Source organism: Bombus huntii, chromosome 2, assembly GCF_024542735.1.
Source record: "Bombus huntii isolate Logan2020A chromosome 2, iyBomHunt1.1, whole genome shotgun sequence".
Classification (NCBI taxonomy): domain Eukaryota; kingdom Metazoa; phylum Arthropoda; class Insecta; order Hymenoptera; family Apidae; genus Bombus; species Bombus huntii.
This window is the reverse complement of record NC_066239.1, coordinates 18,306,459-18,327,354: the sequence shown is the minus strand read 5'-3', so window position 1 is coordinate 18,327,354 and position 20,896 is coordinate 18,306,459. Positions and strand designations below refer to the sequence as shown.

At 32.3% G+C, this 20,896-nt stretch overlaps 3 protein-coding genes across 4 annotated transcripts; 1 reads left to right on the top strand and 2 right to left on the bottom strand.

The window, feature by feature from the left end:
- Positions 1-10,714: 10,714 nt before the first annotated feature.
- Positions 10,715-15,874, bottom strand: LOC126878258 (coiled-coil and C2 domain-containing protein 1-like). 2 transcript variants are annotated; one of them, XM_050640850.1, is made up of 12 exons: positions 15,020-15,874; positions 14,814-14,946; positions 14,608-14,720; positions 14,163-14,523; positions 13,713-14,084; positions 13,206-13,580; positions 12,756-13,126; positions 12,512-12,687; positions 12,172-12,435; positions 11,873-11,911; positions 11,404-11,494; positions 10,715-11,319 (listed from the first exon to the last, which is right to left on the bottom strand). In XM_050640850.1, the coding sequence occupies exons 1-12, from the start codon at positions 15,077-15,079 to the stop codon at positions 11,200-11,202; spliced, it is 2,475 nt and encodes an 824-aa protein (XP_050496807.1). In that variant the 5' UTR covers positions 15,080-15,874; the 3' UTR covers positions 10,715-11,199. The 2 variants fall into 2 exon arrangements, with proteins under 2 accessions (XP_050496807.1, XP_050496808.1); XM_050640851.1 differs by lacking the exon at positions 11,873-11,911 and having other exon boundaries at positions 15,020-15,872.
- A 42-nt stretch (positions 15,875-15,916) lies between these two features.
- Positions 15,917-18,158, top strand: LOC126878261 (V-type proton ATPase subunit d). The gene is made up of 6 exons (XM_050640854.1): positions 15,917-16,133; positions 16,260-16,610; positions 16,740-16,897; positions 17,107-17,283; positions 17,402-17,479; positions 17,557-18,158. The coding sequence occupies exons 1-6, from the start codon at positions 16,013-16,015 to the stop codon at positions 17,716-17,718; spliced, it is 1,047 nt and encodes a 348-aa protein (XP_050496811.1). The 5' UTR covers positions 15,917-16,012; the 3' UTR covers positions 17,719-18,158.
- Positions 18,159-18,315: 157 nt separating this feature from the next.
- Positions 18,316-20,882, bottom strand: LOC126878260 (probable tRNA(His) guanylyltransferase). Its single transcript, XM_050640853.1, has 3 exons — positions 20,136-20,882; positions 19,688-19,932; positions 18,316-19,548 (listed from the first exon to the last, which is right to left on the bottom strand). Exons 1-3 carry the CDS (start codon positions 20,503-20,505, stop codon positions 19,090-19,092), a joined length of 1,074 nt encoding a protein of 357 aa, XP_050496810.1. The 5' UTR covers positions 20,506-20,882; the 3' UTR covers positions 18,316-19,089.
- Between the last annotated feature and the right edge of the window lie 14 nt (positions 20,883-20,896).

Genomic DNA, 20,896 nt, shown 5'->3' with positions numbered 1-20,896 from the left:
ATATTTCAAAGAACTTTATCGATCTTCTCCTAAATTTTCATTTCTATAATTCTCCTGCGTTATCCAAAATTCTTCTTTCCAATTGCATTTTCCTATTTCCAATCCACATCGACGGTCAGAAATACCAATCAATCGATCGTCGAATCTAACGCGTTCAACGTACGCGTAATTGTACGATATCGAAGAGAAGCTAACAGCGAGAAAACGCTAATTCTTCCGGATGCAAATTACACGTAATCAAGCGCGGCTGCGGAGTGGCTCTAAGGAGTTTAAGTTTATGGACGCGTTTCGGTATGAGGCCGTGGCTAAGACTACATGAGAGGAGCAAGAGTAAAGGTGGCTGGTACTGGAGGGAAGAGGAGGAACGAGGGATAGTGCTGAGCCAGCATAGCCGGCTTGCCAGCCTGCACATCGATACCAACCAGTCAGCCAGCAAGCCAACCTACCAATGAACCCACCTACAGTCGATAGAAAGGTTTTTCTTGCGAGAAAACGTTACATATGCGATAATTCGAGGGGAATTGAAAATTTTCGATGGAAATCGTCCCGATATCGCGACCATCGATCGATGTAGTGCTCTCTACGCTGAGCTAATTGTATCGAAAATTTGCCTTAATATCGAATTAACGCTAATGATAATAAGAAGAATGCTAAGAAGAATAATTTATCGGTTATAAGTACGTATATAATAACCGAAAATTGGATAGAGAGGCATTAACACGTAGTAAAAATGATATACAGAGTGTTCGTTTGAAAACGTCTAAACGTGTCGAAAACGATGGATTCGCGAGAGAAATGTTGAACGCAAGAGAGAGAAATGAGAATTGAGTTTGAGAGGAGGTTCTTTGTTTTGTAACAAGTAAGAAACGAATAGGATAGTTGTATTTCCTTCTCGAAATTGTTCACGGAGATATTTAAAATGTTCGAGCGAACACTGTGTACACGATACGTGTAAACTATAATGACGAAGATGCAGTAGTACGCTGTTATCGAATCTAATATTAAATAATGGCCTTGCAAGATCAGTCATTAATTCGATCGTGCTTGGTAAGTCACTTTCGTTAGATATGATAATAACACGGAGAAATAAAAATGACGTGACTTTTGACTGGCATGTAGTTTATCTTACAATTAGCGAAAGTGAAAGCTTAACTACGGTTCTATTCCATTGTTCATTGAAAAGAATATCGGTATTTCTTGGTAAATAATTATCCAAGGAAAAGAAAGAATTTAATCATATCCGACATGTATACATATATCGCGATATTTTCAGTTTTATTTCTCTTCGTTGTTTGTATTTGCAGTGTGTGATACAAATAAACGTCGAAAGTAAGAAGCAAATTTATTATCAAATTTGCTTATCCAACTGTTTTTCGAAAGAAACTACGAAATTTTCAGGAATTTATTTCGAATACTGCGATACTGGCTGAAAGAATATTATGCCACAAATGGAACAGTGGTATTCCGTACAACTAATCTTACAGTGAAAACGGTACATTTTGATCGGACACCAGGTTTGAATATATTTTTCCGCGTTCTGTTACATGACAAGATATAGCTATACGATGTATATAATCTACCAAGTCGCATTCAGAAAACAAATTTCAATATACGCATTACTTCGCGTCGATCTTATTTATCAATAAAATATAAACGCTCGATTTCCAAATTTGACGTAGCAATCGGATTTAAATATACTTTTCTATACCTCGTTAATAAAATGTAAACCCAATTGAATTTTCGATATCAATGTAATTTTATCCCAAATATAAAATACATTTTAACCAAAGTAAAATTGAAAATGAATCTGTAATCAGTTAGATTCTAAAGTTATTTCTATAAACATTTCTTTCTGCCAAAGAATATCGCTAACGAACAAGCTAAAAACACAGCCAACATTTATATTCTTACAACTTTATTCGACGACGATTTTACAACTAATAAGACGAAGAAGCAACGAACAAGAATAACGCGAAGAATTTCCCAACGTTCAATCACGATTCAATTACTAAACCGATCGCCGCGTTAATCGAGTTAATCGAACTCTTAATTATCCGCCGTCGACTTCGATCACCGCGATCAACCAGTGAAATTCCAACGGACAATCGTAGCAGAGAAGCCGCAATGACGAAATCTACGTTCATCTACGATCGTCCAGGACCTCCAGTCTGCGGTCCACGCTGATACGACCGCTTCAAGGATCCAAGAATCACTCACTGACTCGTAGGATATTTCGGCCATCGCGAAACAAACTAACCGGTTGATATTCGAGGATATTCTGCGATTCATTCGTAAGGAAAGAAGCGAGAGAAACGGACGATCAATGACAAGAACGAAGAGAGTATGGCATAAAAGGATGAGAGAAAGAAACGAAATGAAGGGTGGAAAGGAGGAATCGGGAAAGGTACGTATAAAATTCGGGTTCCCAACCAGTGACACTCAAAAAGTTACTTTCGGTTACTTTCAGTTAAAGATTTTGAACGCGGTTTAAACGTTAAATTAAAGTTATCCTCTGAATTATCTATTTTTACACGTTGACCGCTGTGAGAAGCTTCAGCTACGTCGGTCGCGTGAATCGAGTGGCACAGCTCGACAAAAGACAACGAAAAGTTCATTTCAACGATGGTTAAACAACCTTGTTGCTATGTTATTCGAGAATAAAACAGTTGGGGCTAGAAGCAACCAGATATTCGCGATTATTACGACAGTCGACTTGTTAATATATTTTTGTTTTTTTCATTCACATCGATCTGTCGGTTATCAAAGATAAAGATGGTGTTGTTAAGGTTAAATTTTGTAATATACGTCGGTATCGTTGACCAGTTCCACTGTATTTTTTATGTCGTTGGATATTAGCGTCTTCGTCTCAGCTGTTCGATTTTCCTACGTTCACTCATCGCGTAATTACGTGGTTTTCGCAGAGAGTACATCGAGGAGAATCTATCGTGTTGGCAACTAAGCGATTGCAGATTTTGTCGATAACATCCGTCATTTTTGATGACAAAATCCGCAATCACTTAGTTGTCAGTCCAATATTTTGCTGGGGATATTTATAGTCGTGTGCGATGACCGCTCATGACTAGTTCTTGATCGGAACGTTTTCTTTAAAATCGTCTGCTTAAAAATGTTTTTCCCTCCATACGTACGTATCGCTAAAACGACGAATGGAAAATTGTAAGTTGCAAACCTCTCTTTTACAACTTCTCGATGTTGCGTCGCGTAGAACGATCGAACGACCGGTAATTCGTAAGATCTCGTTTCTTTTGTCATCAAATTTGTTAGCGTTGAAGAAGAGAATTTATTCGTACCTGGTAACTGGCAACTCGTGACTTAAAAAATTTCGCTAATGTTACTTACTGTAGTTCGATTTTGTAAGACGGTCCAAGAGAATACGTAGTCGCTGTAACCCCGCAAAACCTACTATAGAAAGGAAGGACAATCACTGGGTTACATAGATATCTGGCTATTAGAAAAGAGGGTCGTGACTCAAAAACGGTTGGGAAACACTGGTACGGAGAAAAAGAAAGGAATAGTAGCGACAATAGAAAAGAGAGAATCGCAATGAAAAAGAGAGAAGGAATTGGAATTGGGAAGGGCGAAGGAGGAAGGAAGATGGGAAGAGAAACGAAGAGAGAAAAGGACGAAGAACGTTCGCCGGATAATCCTTGGAGTCATTTGTCTGCCGGCTGTTGAGACGCTCATTTGTTCGCGGCGCGATGACAGATGACAATAAAGTAAAGATCGTGCCACGGTCATAGAGTGTAGGGTTGGTAAAAGGTGGAGAAAAGGGGGAAAAGGCAGCGGTACCCCCTGCCTCCAGTAGTTAGGATACAGATCTGTTTGCCGTTCGTGCCTCAATTATTCTCGGATCATCGCTGTGTATCGGCCTGGGGAACAATCGAATCGCGGTATTTGTGTCGCCGTGATTAAAAACATAATGTTCTGTTCCGCGAGCGATAAGTCGCTCTTCGACGAGAGAGAAGAGTATCGCGACGAATCTATAGAATATTTCTACCATGCAACTATTTATAGAGAAGCTTTATTTGCATACGGATTTCTAGACACTGATATGTAACTGTCTTTAAACATATCTAGTTGTTTAGTAAATGGACGAGATGTGACTATTCCTTTAGAAATGTATTATTCTGCAGAACGTTCAAAGATGAAAAAAATATATTAAATGTTTATATAAAAGACTGTATTGTACTCGATCGTAGGATATTTTAGCATGGATCGAGTACCTGTTTGACAAACTAGCTCTCAAATGCTTAATACCTAAGGGACGATTCACTATAGCGATGAACCTAAATGAGGGTGTTTGCAAATTTTATACTCTATCTCTGTAAAATTTGACGAAAACAAACATTTTGATTTTGTAAAAATTGTTTACAGTCGTAGGAATTAGTATATCGTCCTATGGTCGAACGAGATGTTTACGCCACCTGCATAAGATAAGCTTTTATGATATTTACATTTAATAACCATAATTCTAACATAGAACAATCAACAGAGGAGTAGAGTAGATTAATATTGGGTTGGCAAGTGACTGTGGATGTTGTCATTAGGTGGTATTGACAGAATCCGCATCACTTAGTTGCTAGTCCAATACATTAGACACAAGCGAAATAGATTACTTATTATTAAATAAATAAATTACTATTAATAAGAATACAGACTATAATTACATATTCTAGAGAAGATGATTCGTTACAACAAATTAGCAAATATAATATATTTACTGTCTATATACAGGGTGGTTGGTAACTGATGGTACAAGCGGAAAGGGGGTGATTCTACGCGAAAAAAGAAATCGAAGATACGGAATAAAAATTTTTCGTTCGAGGCTTTGTTTTCGAGAAAATCGACTTTGAATGTTCGCTCGGTACGCGTGCACTTTATCGCGTCTCGTTATAACGGATCTCACTGTACATTTTTAAAAAAATTTAAAAAAAGAAAAAATTTTTATTCTATATTTTCGACTTCTTTTTTCGCGTAGAATCACCCCCTTTCCGTTTGTACCGCCAGTTACCAACCACCCTGTATATTAACTAATACTGGTACTAGTAGTAAGTTATGGTTCAGATTAGCTAGTCTTTGAAAGCGAGATTCATCCCTTTCAGAATTATTGCAAGTTTGTCTTCGAATGAAGAGAAGACTCGTGAGATATTTTAGACTTCGATCTTTCGTTAAATAGTTTACAAGGATTGATATAAAATACGTTTATCGAAGTCCAGCCGGTTGAAACGAAGAAGCGGGGAACGAAGTTCGCGGAGGGGAATGAGACTAACCGCTGGCACATTTAGCGACTTCCGGACCACGTCGGAAGTTCCGTCATATTTGTCACCACGTCGTTATTAATGGCAAGTTTTTATTGTTTTAGCAAAGCTAAGGATGGAAGTGGACGAAGAAGAGAACAGAAAAACCATCGTTTCTCTTCCCTGGCTATTAAATTTAATAGCCAATATCTCCCCTATTGCTGGCACTTTTTATACGCCCTTTATCTGCTCGCGATTCTTTCGAGATAAGTAAACATTGATTCGTCCGATTCTCTCCAATGATTCACTCCATCGACTCTTCCTAATTTGTTGACTCTTGCCGTATTCCCTTCAACTTCATCGTTAATAGAACTCATTGCTCATTTTCGTTGAACGATCCTATAATTTTATTCTAATCCTATTGAGTCACGAAAAGTAGTAGTCACGAAGTATTTATATTTTACATCGCTGTACGTACGAATTATACCTACAAGAGAAAAAGAAAGAGAGAGAGAGAAAGAGAGAGCAAGAAAGAGGAGGACAAAGAAAGACAGAAAAATTAATTGTAAAATATTCACCACAGCATCGGATTGAAAATTCAAGATCAAACGTTGTTTCTATCGCATCGTATCGTAGTCATCGCGAGGATCAAAAATCACGAAGGAGCCAACCAGTCGCGACTCGACCGTTCCTTTGGTTAAAAATGGTTCAAAATAGTTAAAAGAATGTTAGAACGTCGTTAATTTTCAACCTCTGCGGCGCGGCTCTCGTCCACTCGTCCGCGTAATCACTCGACGACCGCGACTGCTGCGGCGATGAATGATTCCATCTCATAGACATACATACTCGCGATATGCTATAATTGCAAATATATTGCATTTATCATCGGTATAGGGAAATAAATGAGGCCAATAATGTGATTACAATGATCGCGTTGCATCGCTCGGTTCGTGTCGGGCGGCGAGATCTTCGTCGCCTTGACTTCAAATCGGCGACCTTCGTTCTTCGCCACCCGTGATCGTCTACGCCCCGCGTGGTACACATACATGTACATCGCGATAACAGCCCTCGTTTTTTTTGAACTTGATAGCCAAAGAACTTCATCGCGTGGAAAGATTGCGAAAATGTGGCTAATCGATCTGCACATGTGGTATTTTTACAATCAAAAATATTAAATGCAACTTTGTTTGGTCTGTTATGGAACGATCTCAGAATTTTCATACAATCTTTTGGAGGAGAACATCTCTTTTTAGTCTTTATTAAAATCGAAGGTTGTTCATCGATGGTATATAATCGTTAGCAACGCGTATCGACGACAAGTAAGTAGCTCTTTGTTTTGTTCAATCTTTCGATAATATAAATTATATTAGCGATAGCCAGGAATTTCAAGATGCACAACTACGTAGAATGCACGTAACGTGCAGAAATATATACAAATTATCCAAAGTATAATATTCGTTGCAGTATTTTATGCAAATAAACCCGTTTAAATCTCATTTGTTTAACTTTGTCCGTGAAAATGTGAATTTGCATACGCATCCGCAGTCTAGTAATACACCTATATAATATAAAGGGTGGTTGGTAACTGGTGGTACAAGCGAAAAGGGGGTGATTCTACGCGAAAAAAGAAGTCGAAAATATAGAATAACAATTTTTCGTTCGAGGCTTTGTTTTCGAGAAAATCGACTTTGAATTTTCGCTCGGTACGCGTGCACTTTATCACGTCTCGTTATAACGGATCTCACTGTAGATCGTTGTCTCGATTGACGTCATTTTTTTAATTTTTTAAATTTTTAAATTTTCATTCTATATTTTCGATTTCTTTTTTCGCGTAGAATCACCCCCTTTCCGCTTACCTGTTTACCAACCACCCTGTATATAAAATGTAAGTATAGGTATATGCAAAATAGATGTATTAAAACAGATGGATGTTGATGAAATTTATAGGAAAATTAATAATCATGAATAATTTTTCTAAAATATATGATAACATGTGATAATACAATAAAATAAGTACATACATGTGTGATAAAACTATGAATTACATACCATAATCTCTGACGCACCACGAGTAAAAGAAAATATTATATAATAGAAATGAACAAAGTTCGTATGAGAAATGCATGGAGTTGCGATATTTCGATCGTTCGAGAATAAAGGATCGAACGAAAATTACCTTTCTTCTATTGTTTGCCACGTTAAAACGAAAGCAAATTACGAAATTGCAAAAAGATAACTCTGAAATGAAAATTTAGGCATCTTCTACTGGAAAATGTATTTTTATACCTTAACTTACGCTTATCGTTTGTAGAAAATATATACCTAATGATATTTCCTTGATTATTCGCTACACTCTTTCATATCAGATAAGAGCATCGATGTTTCAGCTTTAAATTTCACTATTCTTTATAAATTCTTATACCAGTCGCTATTGTGCCGTATATCAACGGATACTAAATATATTTTAATAACGATATTGATATATATAAGTGATTATTGAAAGAGGAAATAGATCGTATATACTTAAAGAAAGAACTACAAATATTCAAATTTCTTCAATTTAATTAAAAAACTTTCAAATTAACAGAAAGAACTTTAATTTCGAATTTTCGACTTGTACCTAATACATACACGAAACTTTTCGTGAACAGATTTATCGAATAATAGATCTTGGAATTTTATTTGTTGGATCTAGTCAAACAAATGTTAAATTAATAAAGAACAACGAGTATTAACATAGGGAAAATAAGAGACGAATAAAAATTTTCCACTTATATCGTAACATGTAACATTTTCAGTCGCTAAGACCAATAAAATAATTTTCTTCGAAATTCAGTTGGCAACAAGGATATTCTGGCTAGTCCAGTGCCAGTAGTATACCTATAGATATAAAGTTATGCGTCGTAGATTTTGACACGAAAGACGACCAAACCGAGGCATCACGTAACGCGAAGCCGCGGTGTACCCCGCGAGGTGGATTCGCGAGGAGAAGGAAGGCAAAAGAAACCGGGTGTCAAGTCGCATCTAGCATCTGCAATCAACACTCGCATGGTTCCAGTGACGTCACGTCCGGTCATCTGCCGAATAAGCAGAAACCGTGTAACCGGACTCTATCTACGAGAAACGATTTCGAAAAAGAAGGAGTTGTCGACGACGAGCACGTGTAGCGCGAAGCGAACACGGAGGCGTGGCTGGACTTCGTGATCTAACTAAAACCACTGTCTGCTCTAACAGTTATTCATTTGTATACGGACGCAAGTGATTTTGCGTTTAGAAATAACGATAATAATAGTTATTGACAATGATAAAACGATGAAAGAATTAGCATAAATTAAAATTAATAAAATTTGTGATATAGTAACGATAATAGCAATAGTAATAATATATAAAAGTAATGATATGTGGTAATGATAGGTAATAAACTATAGATGGTAAACTATAAACCATGATGGTGTAAGTCAGTCCATCTCTGTTATTCACAAAATGAAATATGTTACTTTTATTATTGTAAAAAAACACATATTTCTTAGAATTAAGAAAATATATTGCGACTGAGAATAAAATTGTAATTCGATTAAGTATCAAATTACGAATAATTCATTTACAGATTATAAAATTTACAAATTTAATAGTTTTAAAAGTTCCATTTAAATCGATATAATTCTCAACCTGTTATATTTTGTGGCAATCAAAAGATTTTAATATTGTTACGCACTCATATTTCTATATTTATGAACTATTTTCTCTATTGATATTAGAAATAATATATGAAAATAACATTTTATTATTCTACCAGTGACATATACATATATATTTTTTCTATCTTATATTATATAAAACGATATATAATTCTCAATGGTCAATATATGTATAATGTATATAGATCACTAACCTAACCTCCAGCACAAATACTTCAAACTTCTGTATACACTAAAAGAGCCAGAATGCAGTAATAATTATAATCTATCGATTTTTCAACATTTTGCGAACGTTCAAAGGTTAGAATTAAATCGCGCACAAAGAACTAACGTAGCTAACGATCAGATAGGGCTAGCCAACGAGATTGGTGAATCAAGGCAGGCCAAAGGGTTGAGAACAAACATCGTTAATTTGCACGCAGAATCCCGCTGGCTGAGGCCGAAAGGTCAACATTAACCGCGGTATGTATATACTCGCCAAACACTCTGCACTGAACCGAGTAATCCAGATTCGCGGTACGCCGAAGTTTCGGTTGCTCTGCGCCCTTTCAGCCGACCTAATTGTCTAATTGGCAAATAAATCCCATTGTTTTCCAATAGTGAGAGATCGATACGCGCACCGCGGGAAAGACTTTTGTGCCTAACCGATGGAAATCGAGCGACGACATGGTCGAACAGTGTTTCGGGAACCACTAGACACACTAGTGTTCGACACGGTGGGTGTCAATCGCTTTTGTGTACCAATCTTTTCGAGCATCCTTTTGTACCGCACTCTGACCCTTTCGTATGGCCGATCACAAAAGGCCGATGAGTTACAAAGATCGTTTCGAAGAACTGATTTTTTTTATTCAGTTTTTCGAGAAATTCTAGTCGAGTGTGAAATATGTATTTGATTTAAATCGTATTGTGGAAAGAAATACAATACTTAATGAATAGAAGCTCGTGCAAAAAGAATCTCTAAGCTGATCGTAAATCTCCTATAATTATTATAGGGAAATGATAAATTTTCTTTTTATTTTTTCTGCTTTTTGATTGTATATCGTAATTTCTATTTCGTTGCAAGTTTACGAATTCGTCATATATTTTGTCTTAATTATATTTTGCAATCGAATATACGTCATTTGTCAATAACTGCGTCAAAATCGATATATTTACTATTAATTTAAGATCAAATCACGATAAAAATATTCAAATTACTTTATATACAATATATATAACATTCAAAAATATGTTAAGATAACTTTATTTATGAAATACGATGATTTTTATGTTAAAGCTTATGCCTCGTGTTTATTTTATTAAATCGATTATTTGTTTGTATATTATGACGAATAAATATCTCGTAAGTATTATATAAATTACAAGGATTTGTGGTGATTAGAATCACGTAGATGAGAATGAAACAGTAGAATGACGAACTGGGAGGAGACAGAGTTGAACGATTATCAGACAATAGTTTGTTAGTGGGGTTCACCTGCTGTATTGTTCTCTGGAAATGTGGATTCAGCTTCAGTTCGCAATCGTTCCTTCTCCGCGTTTAAATTGTTCGATATGTACAACCGATAGTCCCTTACGTGCATGCTAATTAAGTTCAGTTATATTTAGGACTCAATTATTTAAACACGTTCCTTTTTAAATACTCTATAACATTTGAATCCCAAATTAATTTCAAATTAGTAACTCAACGATATAGTTAGTAAGCCTTTATATTTATTAATAATCTTATACTTATCTTAAGAGGTAATTTATATGTTTAGGATATAATTTTCAATTTCTTTATTTAAACAATAAATGATTACAAAATTATATTTATAAAATTGCTCATAATGATCATTCAAGTTATTCGCTAGGATCTATAACAAATCATAATTTAATAGAAAAAAACAAAGCAGAGGAATATACCATTTGTTTCTATATATTAAGATTAAAAAAATAATTATCAGCCACACATACATACATGATGTTTACAAATTTTTGCATACTGTGCTTCAATATTTACATATTAAATTATGCTTCTGTACATATTTATTATTTATTATATTTCTATGTCGGCTGAATGCTTATGTTATATTATACAAGTTATTTTTTTTGTTGATGATATACATATTCATATCAACTTGATTAAAGCTGTTAATAAAACAAAATACATATTTCTATCACATCTTGATCAGCATGTTACATTTCCAAAGCCTCGATGGTGCGATCGCTGACAAAATAAATTTACAATCGCAATTCTAGGATATTAATCAATAATCAATAACCAGCCACTTGTCTGTAATCTTTTCTATCTGTTTTGTAACAATCGGATTTCTCAAACGTATTTTTAACTCAAGTTTCCCACCTGTTGGCTTCCTTCCATCCATTAACTACGATAATATAGTATTTCTTTAATATAAGAATTACGTATTTAATTAGAAAATAATATTTAACAAATAGTCTTTATTATTTACCGGAAACGAGTCATGAAGTACACATTGAGTTTCCAAGGGTTGTAATTTTACTGTTACTGTACCTAAGAGACTATCGCTTCTAAAAAATCCTCTGCAAAATAAAAAATACAAATTACATGCAGTAGCAAAAGGATGTTTCAATATTTGGGACTTGTACAATTTAAATCTAAAATCTATAAATACAAGTTTACGTTGTTACAGCCTGCTCGTGCAATATGGGCATCATAGAAATCAAGTGTATCAATTTACAACAATAATTATTTACAACCAAACATTTTTTTCTATAATCGACTTTCATTCCTCTTATTTCGAAATATTTACCTAATAATGCCTCAGTCTTATAATAAATGCGCTTTTGAAAAAAAAAGAAGAATAAGAGGAAAAAAGAAAACAAATAAAGCAGTAGCACATTATCTCTGGTTCATAATTTAGAAGCTGAATGCTTTACAAAAGTACGAAATTTTCATACCTTGAGTTAATGCAACACAGGATGGAATTCAGCGAGCATCTGCAAGCAACGTACTCATCTATTTACTATCTTCAATATTATTATATCTAATATATAATTATATTTTATCCTTAAAAATATTATTTACAAACAATAGATGACATTATATTATTTTACCAATGTTTCTAATTGGAAAAATAGTATAAGTTATCGGAAAGAAACTTATTATAAATTATTTAAAAATATATACACGTTATAAAACTATAATATTGTCAAAATACGAATAAATCATAATTTGATTACGTCGCTATTTTCGTTACCCTTTAGCCCAAACTTGACATTTTAATGCATGTCTTTTGAATGTTCGTTGACACTGTCTTGATAAACGATCTATTCCAGTTAATGGAAATACTGCTTCATATTCTGGGTTACACGTTCCTTTAACAGTAGCCGTTCTATCTGATGGAGGACTATCTGAAGGATAAGGGAATTCAAATATGACATAAGTATCCGCATCTTTCGAATAATTTATTCCCCTAATTATTGAAATTTCTATGTCACTATCGCTTAAATCTGTGCAACTCCTGTAAAACAATATATTTACAATTACAATGTAATAATTCTATTAACTAACATAGTGGAAAACTTTACTATACTAACTGAACTATAGTATGAGTTTTTATCTCGTAATGATGTTGTGGCGATGGTAGTGCATCACGTTTTCGAACTGTTAGCATATCTAAATCTCGTTTATAATTCAGTGCTAGACGTTCCCATTTATTATATCCAGATACATCTCCTAATGCTTTACAATGATCTCTGGTGCATAAACACCACTATAATAAAATTGCATAATTTACGATTAAAGATTTATAAATTTACTTTACCTGTGTCATCAGTTTACCTTAATTTGTTTCATTAATTGTGACTCAAGGTTCTCATAAATTTCTTCATCCGTTCCAATTACTTTCTCTGAACAATCTTCAGTATCGACTACCGTAAAACTATCATCCAATAAACCTATTATACTATCTGCATTAAGCTCAGTTTTTGCTGCTGGAGACAATGGTATAGAATTCATATCAACTGGTAAGCCTCCTCTACTAGCTTCGATCAATGGATCCATTCCTTTTGCTTGTCTTAGATAAGTACGGGCTAATTCTATATCTCCTTCTTTTTTTGCGTTAAGAGCAGCTTGCTTTAATTCATGTTGGCGTTGTTGTAATAAAGCTAACTGTTTCTCAGCACGTGATGTCTTTTGATTTTGCTTCTTCCCTATCATTTAAAATATATATTAATTAGATATTATAACAATGGTAGATCATTTTATAAATCATAACATTTTCTCAACTACCTATTTCTGCTTTTGCAGGAGGGACAGGAACTTTTGGATCTGAAGAAACTTTATTTTCAGGTAGCTTAGATTCTGTACTGGTTGGCGTTATTAAATCTGACGGTTTTCCATTTTTATCTGTTGCTGGATCAGGTACAGATTGCGAAGGAACTGTAAGGGGTTCAAAACCAGGTATAGTAGGTAATTCATCAAAAGGAACGAGTTTTCCACGAGCATATAATTTAATAGCATCTTCAAATTGTTTGCAAATGCGGCCATATCTGCGAGCTTTAGACGAGTTTCCTTCACCTTCTGCAGTCGCTTTTATCTTTTTACATGCTTCAAGACGTTCTTTTAAAGCAACCTCTAAATTTTCTGAACTTGATGGTTTCACTTCTGTTTTCCCAATAAAACAAAACATTAGAAGTATAATTATTTTTAACAAATTTAATTCACTTCATATGTTTAATATCATTTTCGTAATATTATATGCACAAAGTAAATTATTAAATTACCATCAAAATTTACCTGTTGAGGGAATGTCTTCAGAAGACTTCCCCTGTGTCTCACTTTCTGTTTTTTCTGACTTTTCAGTTGATACTGTAGTAGTATCTAATCCAGGCAGATTTGGAGAAGCTGGCATATCTGATAAATCAACTGTTTCTCCTGCATTTACTGCTGCAATAACTATATCAAAATGTTTGGCTATATTTAAACATTGGAGAGCCTCTTTCATGTTACTAGCTCTTTTCCATGCTATTGCTGCCATTTTATATTGTTGCTGTCTATCTTTCAATAATTTTAATGCCTCTTCATCTATACTTTTTATTGGAGCAGACTCTTCAACAGTATTATTTTCTGCAGGATAAGTATCAGCCTCAGCTGCAGTGGTAGTTTCTTCTAAAAAATATAGTATTACAAGATTATAAAAAGCAAATCATAACAAAAAAAGAAATATGGCTTTCTATTAAATAATACCTGTAAATTCTGTTTTATTAGTTACTAGTACTTTCTCAGTTGTTTCAGCTGTAGCGTGTGGTGGTAATTCCGGTGGTATATCGTTTTCGCTAATAGATTTCCCTGCCTCAGCATTTTTCAATAATTCTGTAAGTGTCTTAATACCTCTGCTAAACCTTCTTGCTCGACTTAATTCATTTTCTCGTTTTGCTTTTTTTTCAGCAATCTCATAAAGTTGTAATCTTTCTTTTAAGAGTTTAATTATACTTTCATTATCATTTTGTGTTTCAGACTGTTCTGTGTTTTCAGCTACTAAACTTTCTTCTTTCTCTGGAGTTATAGACTCAGAAATTCCCTCATTCGTAATCATTTTAAGTTCACTCTGACATAATATAAAATATTAAAAATGAGTTTAATATAACTAAACAGCTATTAGAAATAAAAACACGAATGATAGAATTTATACCAATAATTCTGGATCATCCTCTCCATCAGATACCTCTTCTTCAAAATTTATATCTTTCATACTTTCAGTTACCATTACATCTAAATTTTCTTTAAGAACTGGTTTACGAGATGCTATGCGAATGATAAAATATATCAATATTGTATTTAATATGTTATCGATCGTACAGATAATTAATAGTAAGCATACAAATAATATTTACTTACCAGCACGTCTAGATTTTCCAACATTGTCATCACCAGATGTTAAAGCTATTAATTCAGCTTCTAAATCGTCATCGTCATTCATAAAGTCATTACCTATATCATCTAACGTTGCTGGTACATCGAAAATTCCATACTGTTAAAAGATATTATGTTTAGAAAAATGTAACCAATCGAAAAGTAGGGTTAAAAACATTACAAGATAATACTTGTACAAGACTGCCAGTGGGTTTTGTTTGTCGTTTTGAATTCTCTCTCTTTCCAAACATACTACTTCGTGTAATATATTCTACCACAAATCAATTAATAATTAATAAAATATCAAGAACACTTAAATTGATAAAACACGTCACAGGTAAAAAGCGTATTACATCAAAACAGTCTTCCATACTAGTATGCGTCATTCACTATACAATGCAAAGAAGTAGTAATATCACCTCGGTTTCAACGTATGATGTAAATATATTTCTCGGTAGTATGTATAAATGATTTCAATAACTCAAATATAAATATATGAATAGATGAGTTTACTAAATTTAGTACGTATATATACTTCAAATGATAGAATTTTATACTACTGCCCTTAAAAATTTAACTTATTTAAAGAATTATTTTAAACACCTATCTCTAAACATTCATATCGAAAAGTTTAAACTCAATTTATTACTTCTTAAATTAATTTTTTGAATATATTAAGTACATTAAGTTTTGCATACTTTCAAAACCATAATATATTTACTGTTTTATAATATGTTTTCCCGTGTGCATTTGTCATTTTTTGTACATTGTTGTGGGATCACTACAAACTAACTTAGTATATAGTGTTAAATCAAAGTATTTTTTTAAATTTGATATAATACATAATAATACGAAGGAAAAATGTGAAAGGTTTTTGTATTTAACTAGATTAATGATTATTTTAATATAATCTTTGACCTGTTGTAAACTATTGTATATTATTTTGCATTATTAGAAAATAGTTACTAAAATTCGAAAAAATCAAATTTAAATGGATCAGTTTGATCAAATATTCGATAGCTACTCGAAGTCGATATCATTCAGAAATTTAGCCATTTTTTCATGGCTTGCAACAAACTTCTCGCTAGATGGTCATATGATCGACACGAAAAAGGGCGAGTCCGATTTCAACTTTGACGTATCGGTATTTCAATTGGAGTAATTGTAATAAACGATCCTCCAAAATGAAGGGTTGTATGTTTAACATCGACGGAGGGTATTTGGAGGGCCTTTGCCGAGGCTTTAAATGTGGAATTCTTCAACAAAGTGACTATCTTAATCTTGTACAATGTGAAACTCTTGAAGGTAAGTTTTACTCAACACTTACATTTCAGTTCCAGAAACAATAAAAATTATCTGAAACTTAAAAAGTACATGATATTCAATTTATTATTAATACCTATCGATATTAATTAATTTTTATTTCCACAGATTTAAAACTACATTTGGCTGGTACAGATTATGGCAGTTTTTTAGCTAATGAGCCATCACCACTTTCTGTTAGTGTGATCGATGATAAATTAAGAGAAAAGCTTGTTGTGGAATTTCAACATATGCGCAACCATTCTGTAGAACCTTTGTCGCAATTTTTAGATTTCATTACTTATAGTTATATGATCGATAATATTATTTTACTAATTACTGGAACATTGCATCAAAGACCAATTTCAGAGTTGATCCCTAAATGTCACCCTCTAGGCAGTTTCGAACAAATGGAAGCTATTCATGTAGCAGCTACACCTGCTGAACTTTATAACGCAGTTTTGGTAGACACCCCTTTAGGTATGAAATATATTTAAATACGTCTTAAAATTTTTATGTAATATATTGAAAGCATAAAATAGTTTGTATTCCTTAATCATACCTTGATTTATTATTTTTTACTATATTAAATATTCAATGAAATTCTAGCACCCTTTTTTGTGGATTGCATCTCTGAACAAGATTTGGATGAAATGAACATAGAAATAATCAGAAATACATTATACAAAGCTTATTTGGAAGCATTTTATAAATTTTGTAAAGAAATTGGTGGGACAACTGCAGATACTATGTGTGAAATACTTGCGGTATTAAATTTTCTCAAATTAATATTTTATATAATCAATGACAACTTATCTATTTTTTTCTTTTTTATTTTCTTCAATCCATACACTGTATGTGTTTGTGGATATAAATCTTATTTCTAACTTACAAATTTAAAATTACAACCAGTATAATGAATGTAAATTAACGTAATCCAATGACATAATTTATTAAATACAAATTATTTGTACAGTTTGAAGCTGATAGGCGAGCAATTATTATAACCATAAATTCATTTGGAACTGAATTGGGTAAAGATGATAGAGCAAAATTGTATCCACGTTGTGGAAAATTAAATCCAGATGGATTAGCCGCACTAGCAAGGGCTGATGATTATGAACAGGTCAAAGCTGTAGCAGAATACTTTGTTGTATGTATATGTTTTAAAAATAAGATCTTATACCTTTTAAGAAATTTATATCTCTGAATTCATATACAATATACATTTATATAAATGTGTTAATTTTACATTTGAATTCTTTTTTCAGGAATACAGTGCTTTATTTGAAGGTGCAGGTAACAATCCTGGTGATAAAACTTTAGAAGATAAATTCTTTGAGCATGAGGTAAATTTAATATTGTCACAAAAGTTAATGTAGCAAAATATCTTTAAATTTTTCTAATTTTAATATTATTACCACAGGTTCGCTTAAATGTTCATGCTTTCCTTCAACAATTTCACTTTGGAGTATTCTACAGTTATCTTAAATTAAAGGAACAAGAATGCCGTAATATTGTATGGATAGCGGAATGTGTTGCACAAAAGCATCGTGCTAAAATAGATAATTACATTCCAATTTTTTAATAAATTTCTTGATGTTTTGTTGATCATTTATATTTAACTATACAACAATATCATACGGCAAAAGTAAATTTTCCTTCTTATTTTTATTTCTTAACCACGAATAACTAATAATTCTACAGTATTTCATATTATGGAGAAAAAGCAAATGTAAATTGAAAAAAAATATAATTATTTCATTAACAACTGAGATAAACAAATATAACTATGTCTCTAGCCAAATTGAACAGATGATATTGAAAATTATTATACATAAAATTATTATTTAGTAAGAGTTCATATTATATAGGTGTATATAGTGTATTTTATTGTAGCAGTATATATTATGTTTGATATTTTCTGATGTTGTAATTACTGATTCTATTGTAATATAAAATAATATATAATGCATTCCACATAAGTTTAAAACATTCAATTCAAATAATAAGATCTTATAAACTGAAGCTTTTCATTTTTCTTCATTTTTACCCAAAAAAGTTAGAAATTTTGCAATATACATATACATGTCATATATATGATCAATTATATGTCGAAAATTTAATTAGTCAGGTAAGTAAGTCAGTTATATCCATACAATGAAAAAGATAAACAACATAAATATCTAACGACATACTTACAATACCTTTATTTCTAGAATACTTATATTTTGCATGTTCTTCTAATAACGAAGCAATATTTAATGTAATAGATCGTGTAATAATATTCAAATTAATCCATCATACGATAATATTCAAACTGATTATTATAGAACTTACAAACATACACATGCAGAATTATAAAATTTTATACCTGAAATTAATTCAAAATGGTTTAGTAAACTACTTCTGTGTTTATGAACAAGATTTTTTTATAAAAATCTTAGTACATTTACTCTAGAGCAGCCTTTCATTTCATAAATAATTTAAGATTAATTGATACAATATTTTGCTATTAGAAAATGCGATACTGAAAGTGAATAAGTTTTAAAATATGAAATCCTAACGAAAAATATTTTTTCAAATATATATGTATACGTATCCATTTCTCTAAAACACTTTTATAACATATACATATATATGTACATGTGTATATATGTATGTGAAAGTACACGTATATACATAAATATGCAATTTATCATATAAAAATATAATTTCTCTAAAAAAGTAGTAAGATAAAAATTAATTTTAAGTGAAGAATTTACAAAGGAATCATAAATGTAGTCAGAATTATCAATTCTGTACTTTGTAATTCTTTCACTAATAATTAACATTTTATAATACTACCACTTCAGATAAAACGCGATTAAAATATTCTTAATATTACTGGAAATAAACTTCCATTATTTTCCGTTAGGATGTTTTTCAAATTTATTATAAAAAAAATATAAAACACTTCTTATCTTCTACAAATTCGTTCACTTTCACACTGCATTCTTTCTCCATCTGATTCTCGGCTTCTTGCTGGATGCACTTCTTCTTTCATAGAATTCACATTAGCAACTGGAGGTGGTGGAGTGTTATTAATATGTTTCATGTTCGTGGTTGGAGATGGTGGTTTTGTTGTTCTAATTGGATTTGAATTAACATTATTTACTAAATTTGGAGGTTGATAAGTTGCTAAGCTTTTTAACCCGAGTACTTCCGGGTTTTCTTTCCAGAAACGGTCTCCAATAATATCATCTACCAATGGAACCACTGCAGGTTTTAATCTGCCTGTCCCATCAGGTATTAATTTCCTTATAAGTGTAGTACCCTTTCGAAAAAGTGGTGGCTCATTATTATAATTTATACCAAATTCTTGAAAAAGTAATTCGTTCTTATGTGATGCCAATGTACCTCTAAGTTTTCCTTCTGCCTAAAAATTAAAATAAATAAATAAAAATAATAATTTTTAGAAATATGATTCAAAATTACTAAGGTATATATAATTATTTACACATATACATGTACATAATTATCATTTTTTTATATATATGTATTATAGGAGAGTTTACCTGAGTTGGAGTTAGCTTTCCTTTTAATACAAGATTCCAAAAGCAGGTGTTATATAAATTGTTTACATGAGCATCAGCCTGTCGCCATGCTAAATAATCCCTTAAGTTTTTATCTGTAGGATATAATACAACACGGGCATCGAAAGATGGTGGATAATATAATTCCTTGCCTTGGAAGAAACGTGGCCAATGATAAACATACGATGATGCAAAAAGAGAATTCACATTTGTCATCAATTTTGAAGCTAAAATATTATAAAAATGTCTTAAACAATATATTTGTGTTATTAAACATTATGGAATACAAATATTATGTAACATGTAAACAATAATAATTGTATAGAAATCAATACATATACATGCACATATACATTTTTTGTGTTTCCATATTAATTATTTATCATCTTAAATTTATCATGTTATAAATTACTTTTTAAAACGTACGTACCTCTTCGTTTGTAAAGTTCAGTGTCTTTTCGAAAGACAAAAGAATATTCATCACTTTGACCAAAACCTAGAATGATTTCTTTAAAATCTTCCATAACCGTAATAGCCGCGCGATTCATTAATTGCAAAGCAGCTACATCATTCGGTTTAGTAAATTGATGCGCTTCACAGAATTTTGAAAAATTCCTTCCATCAATTCTAACCACAATCCAACAATTTGGCAAACAACTGTCATCACGTTCAAATTCTTTCACATATTCAAATTTACTTTTAGCCATTCTCGTCAAACTTATGTGCCGGCTATTGACCACTTGTTTGACCAAGCTAATGATTTTCAGGAAGTTGCTTCCTGTTGTCAGAAAATACAACATTTCCTGAAACTGCTAAGTGTTGAAGTCTCCACTGTCGTGTTTGCTTCAGTTTGAGATGTACACAATTTGTCTCATAAATTCATAAAGAACTTATTAAAAATCTGTTATTGACTTTTTATGACGAAATAAATTACCGTTTGATACATATGTATATTTCTAAATAACCACGTGCGCGTTTATTGGTTAGGTATAATTGGTTAACTGGTAGGCTAGCAGCTGTATAGTGGGTATAAATGTGGGTAAAGATATGCACAAGTTAAATAAAATACTGTATTGTAACAAATTCTTGTGAATTGAAGATATTTAAATAAAATACATTAAAATTTTTATGGAGATATATATATTTACGTAATATGTAAATAAGTCTAAATATATAAAAATAAAAAATTAC

Excerpts from the sequence above, each read along its gene's own strand:
- LOC126878258 (XM_050640850.1), bottom strand. The coding sequence starts at position 15,079 with ATGTTTGGAAAGAGAGAGAATTCAAAACGACAAACAAAACCCACTGGC. Across the intron at positions 13,127-13,205 it reads TCCTGCAAAAGCAGAAATAG|GGAAGAAGCAAAATCAAAAG; the intron begins GTAGTTGAGAAA and ends TTTAAATGATAG. Across the intron at positions 11,495-11,872 it reads CTGTGTTGCATTAACTCAAG|AGGATTTTTTAGAAGCGATA; the intron begins GTATGAAAATTT and ends TTTATTTTGCAG.
- LOC126878261 (XM_050640854.1), top strand. The coding sequence starts at position 16,013 with ATGAAGGGTTGTATGTTTAACATCGACGGAGGGTATTTGGAGGGCCTT. Across the intron at positions 16,134-16,259 it reads ACAATGTGAAACTCTTGAAG|ATTTAAAACTACATTTGGCT; the intron begins GTAAGTTTTACT and ends TTATTTCCACAG. Across the intron at positions 17,480-17,556 it reads ATAAATTCTTTGAGCATGAG|GTTCGCTTAAATGTTCATGC; the intron begins GTAAATTTAATA and ends TTATTACCACAG.
- LOC126878260 (XM_050640853.1), bottom strand. The coding sequence starts at position 20,505 with ATGTTGTATTTTCTGACAACAGGAAGCAACTTCCTGAAAATCATTAGC. Across the intron at positions 19,933-20,135 it reads TGAACTTTACAAACGAAGAG|CTTCAAAATTGATGACAAAT; the intron begins GTACGTACGTTT and ends ATAATATTTTAG. Across the intron at positions 19,549-19,687 it reads GAAAGCTAACTCCAACTCAG|GCAGAAGGAAAACTTAGAGG; the intron begins GTAAACTCTCCT and ends TTTAATTTTTAG.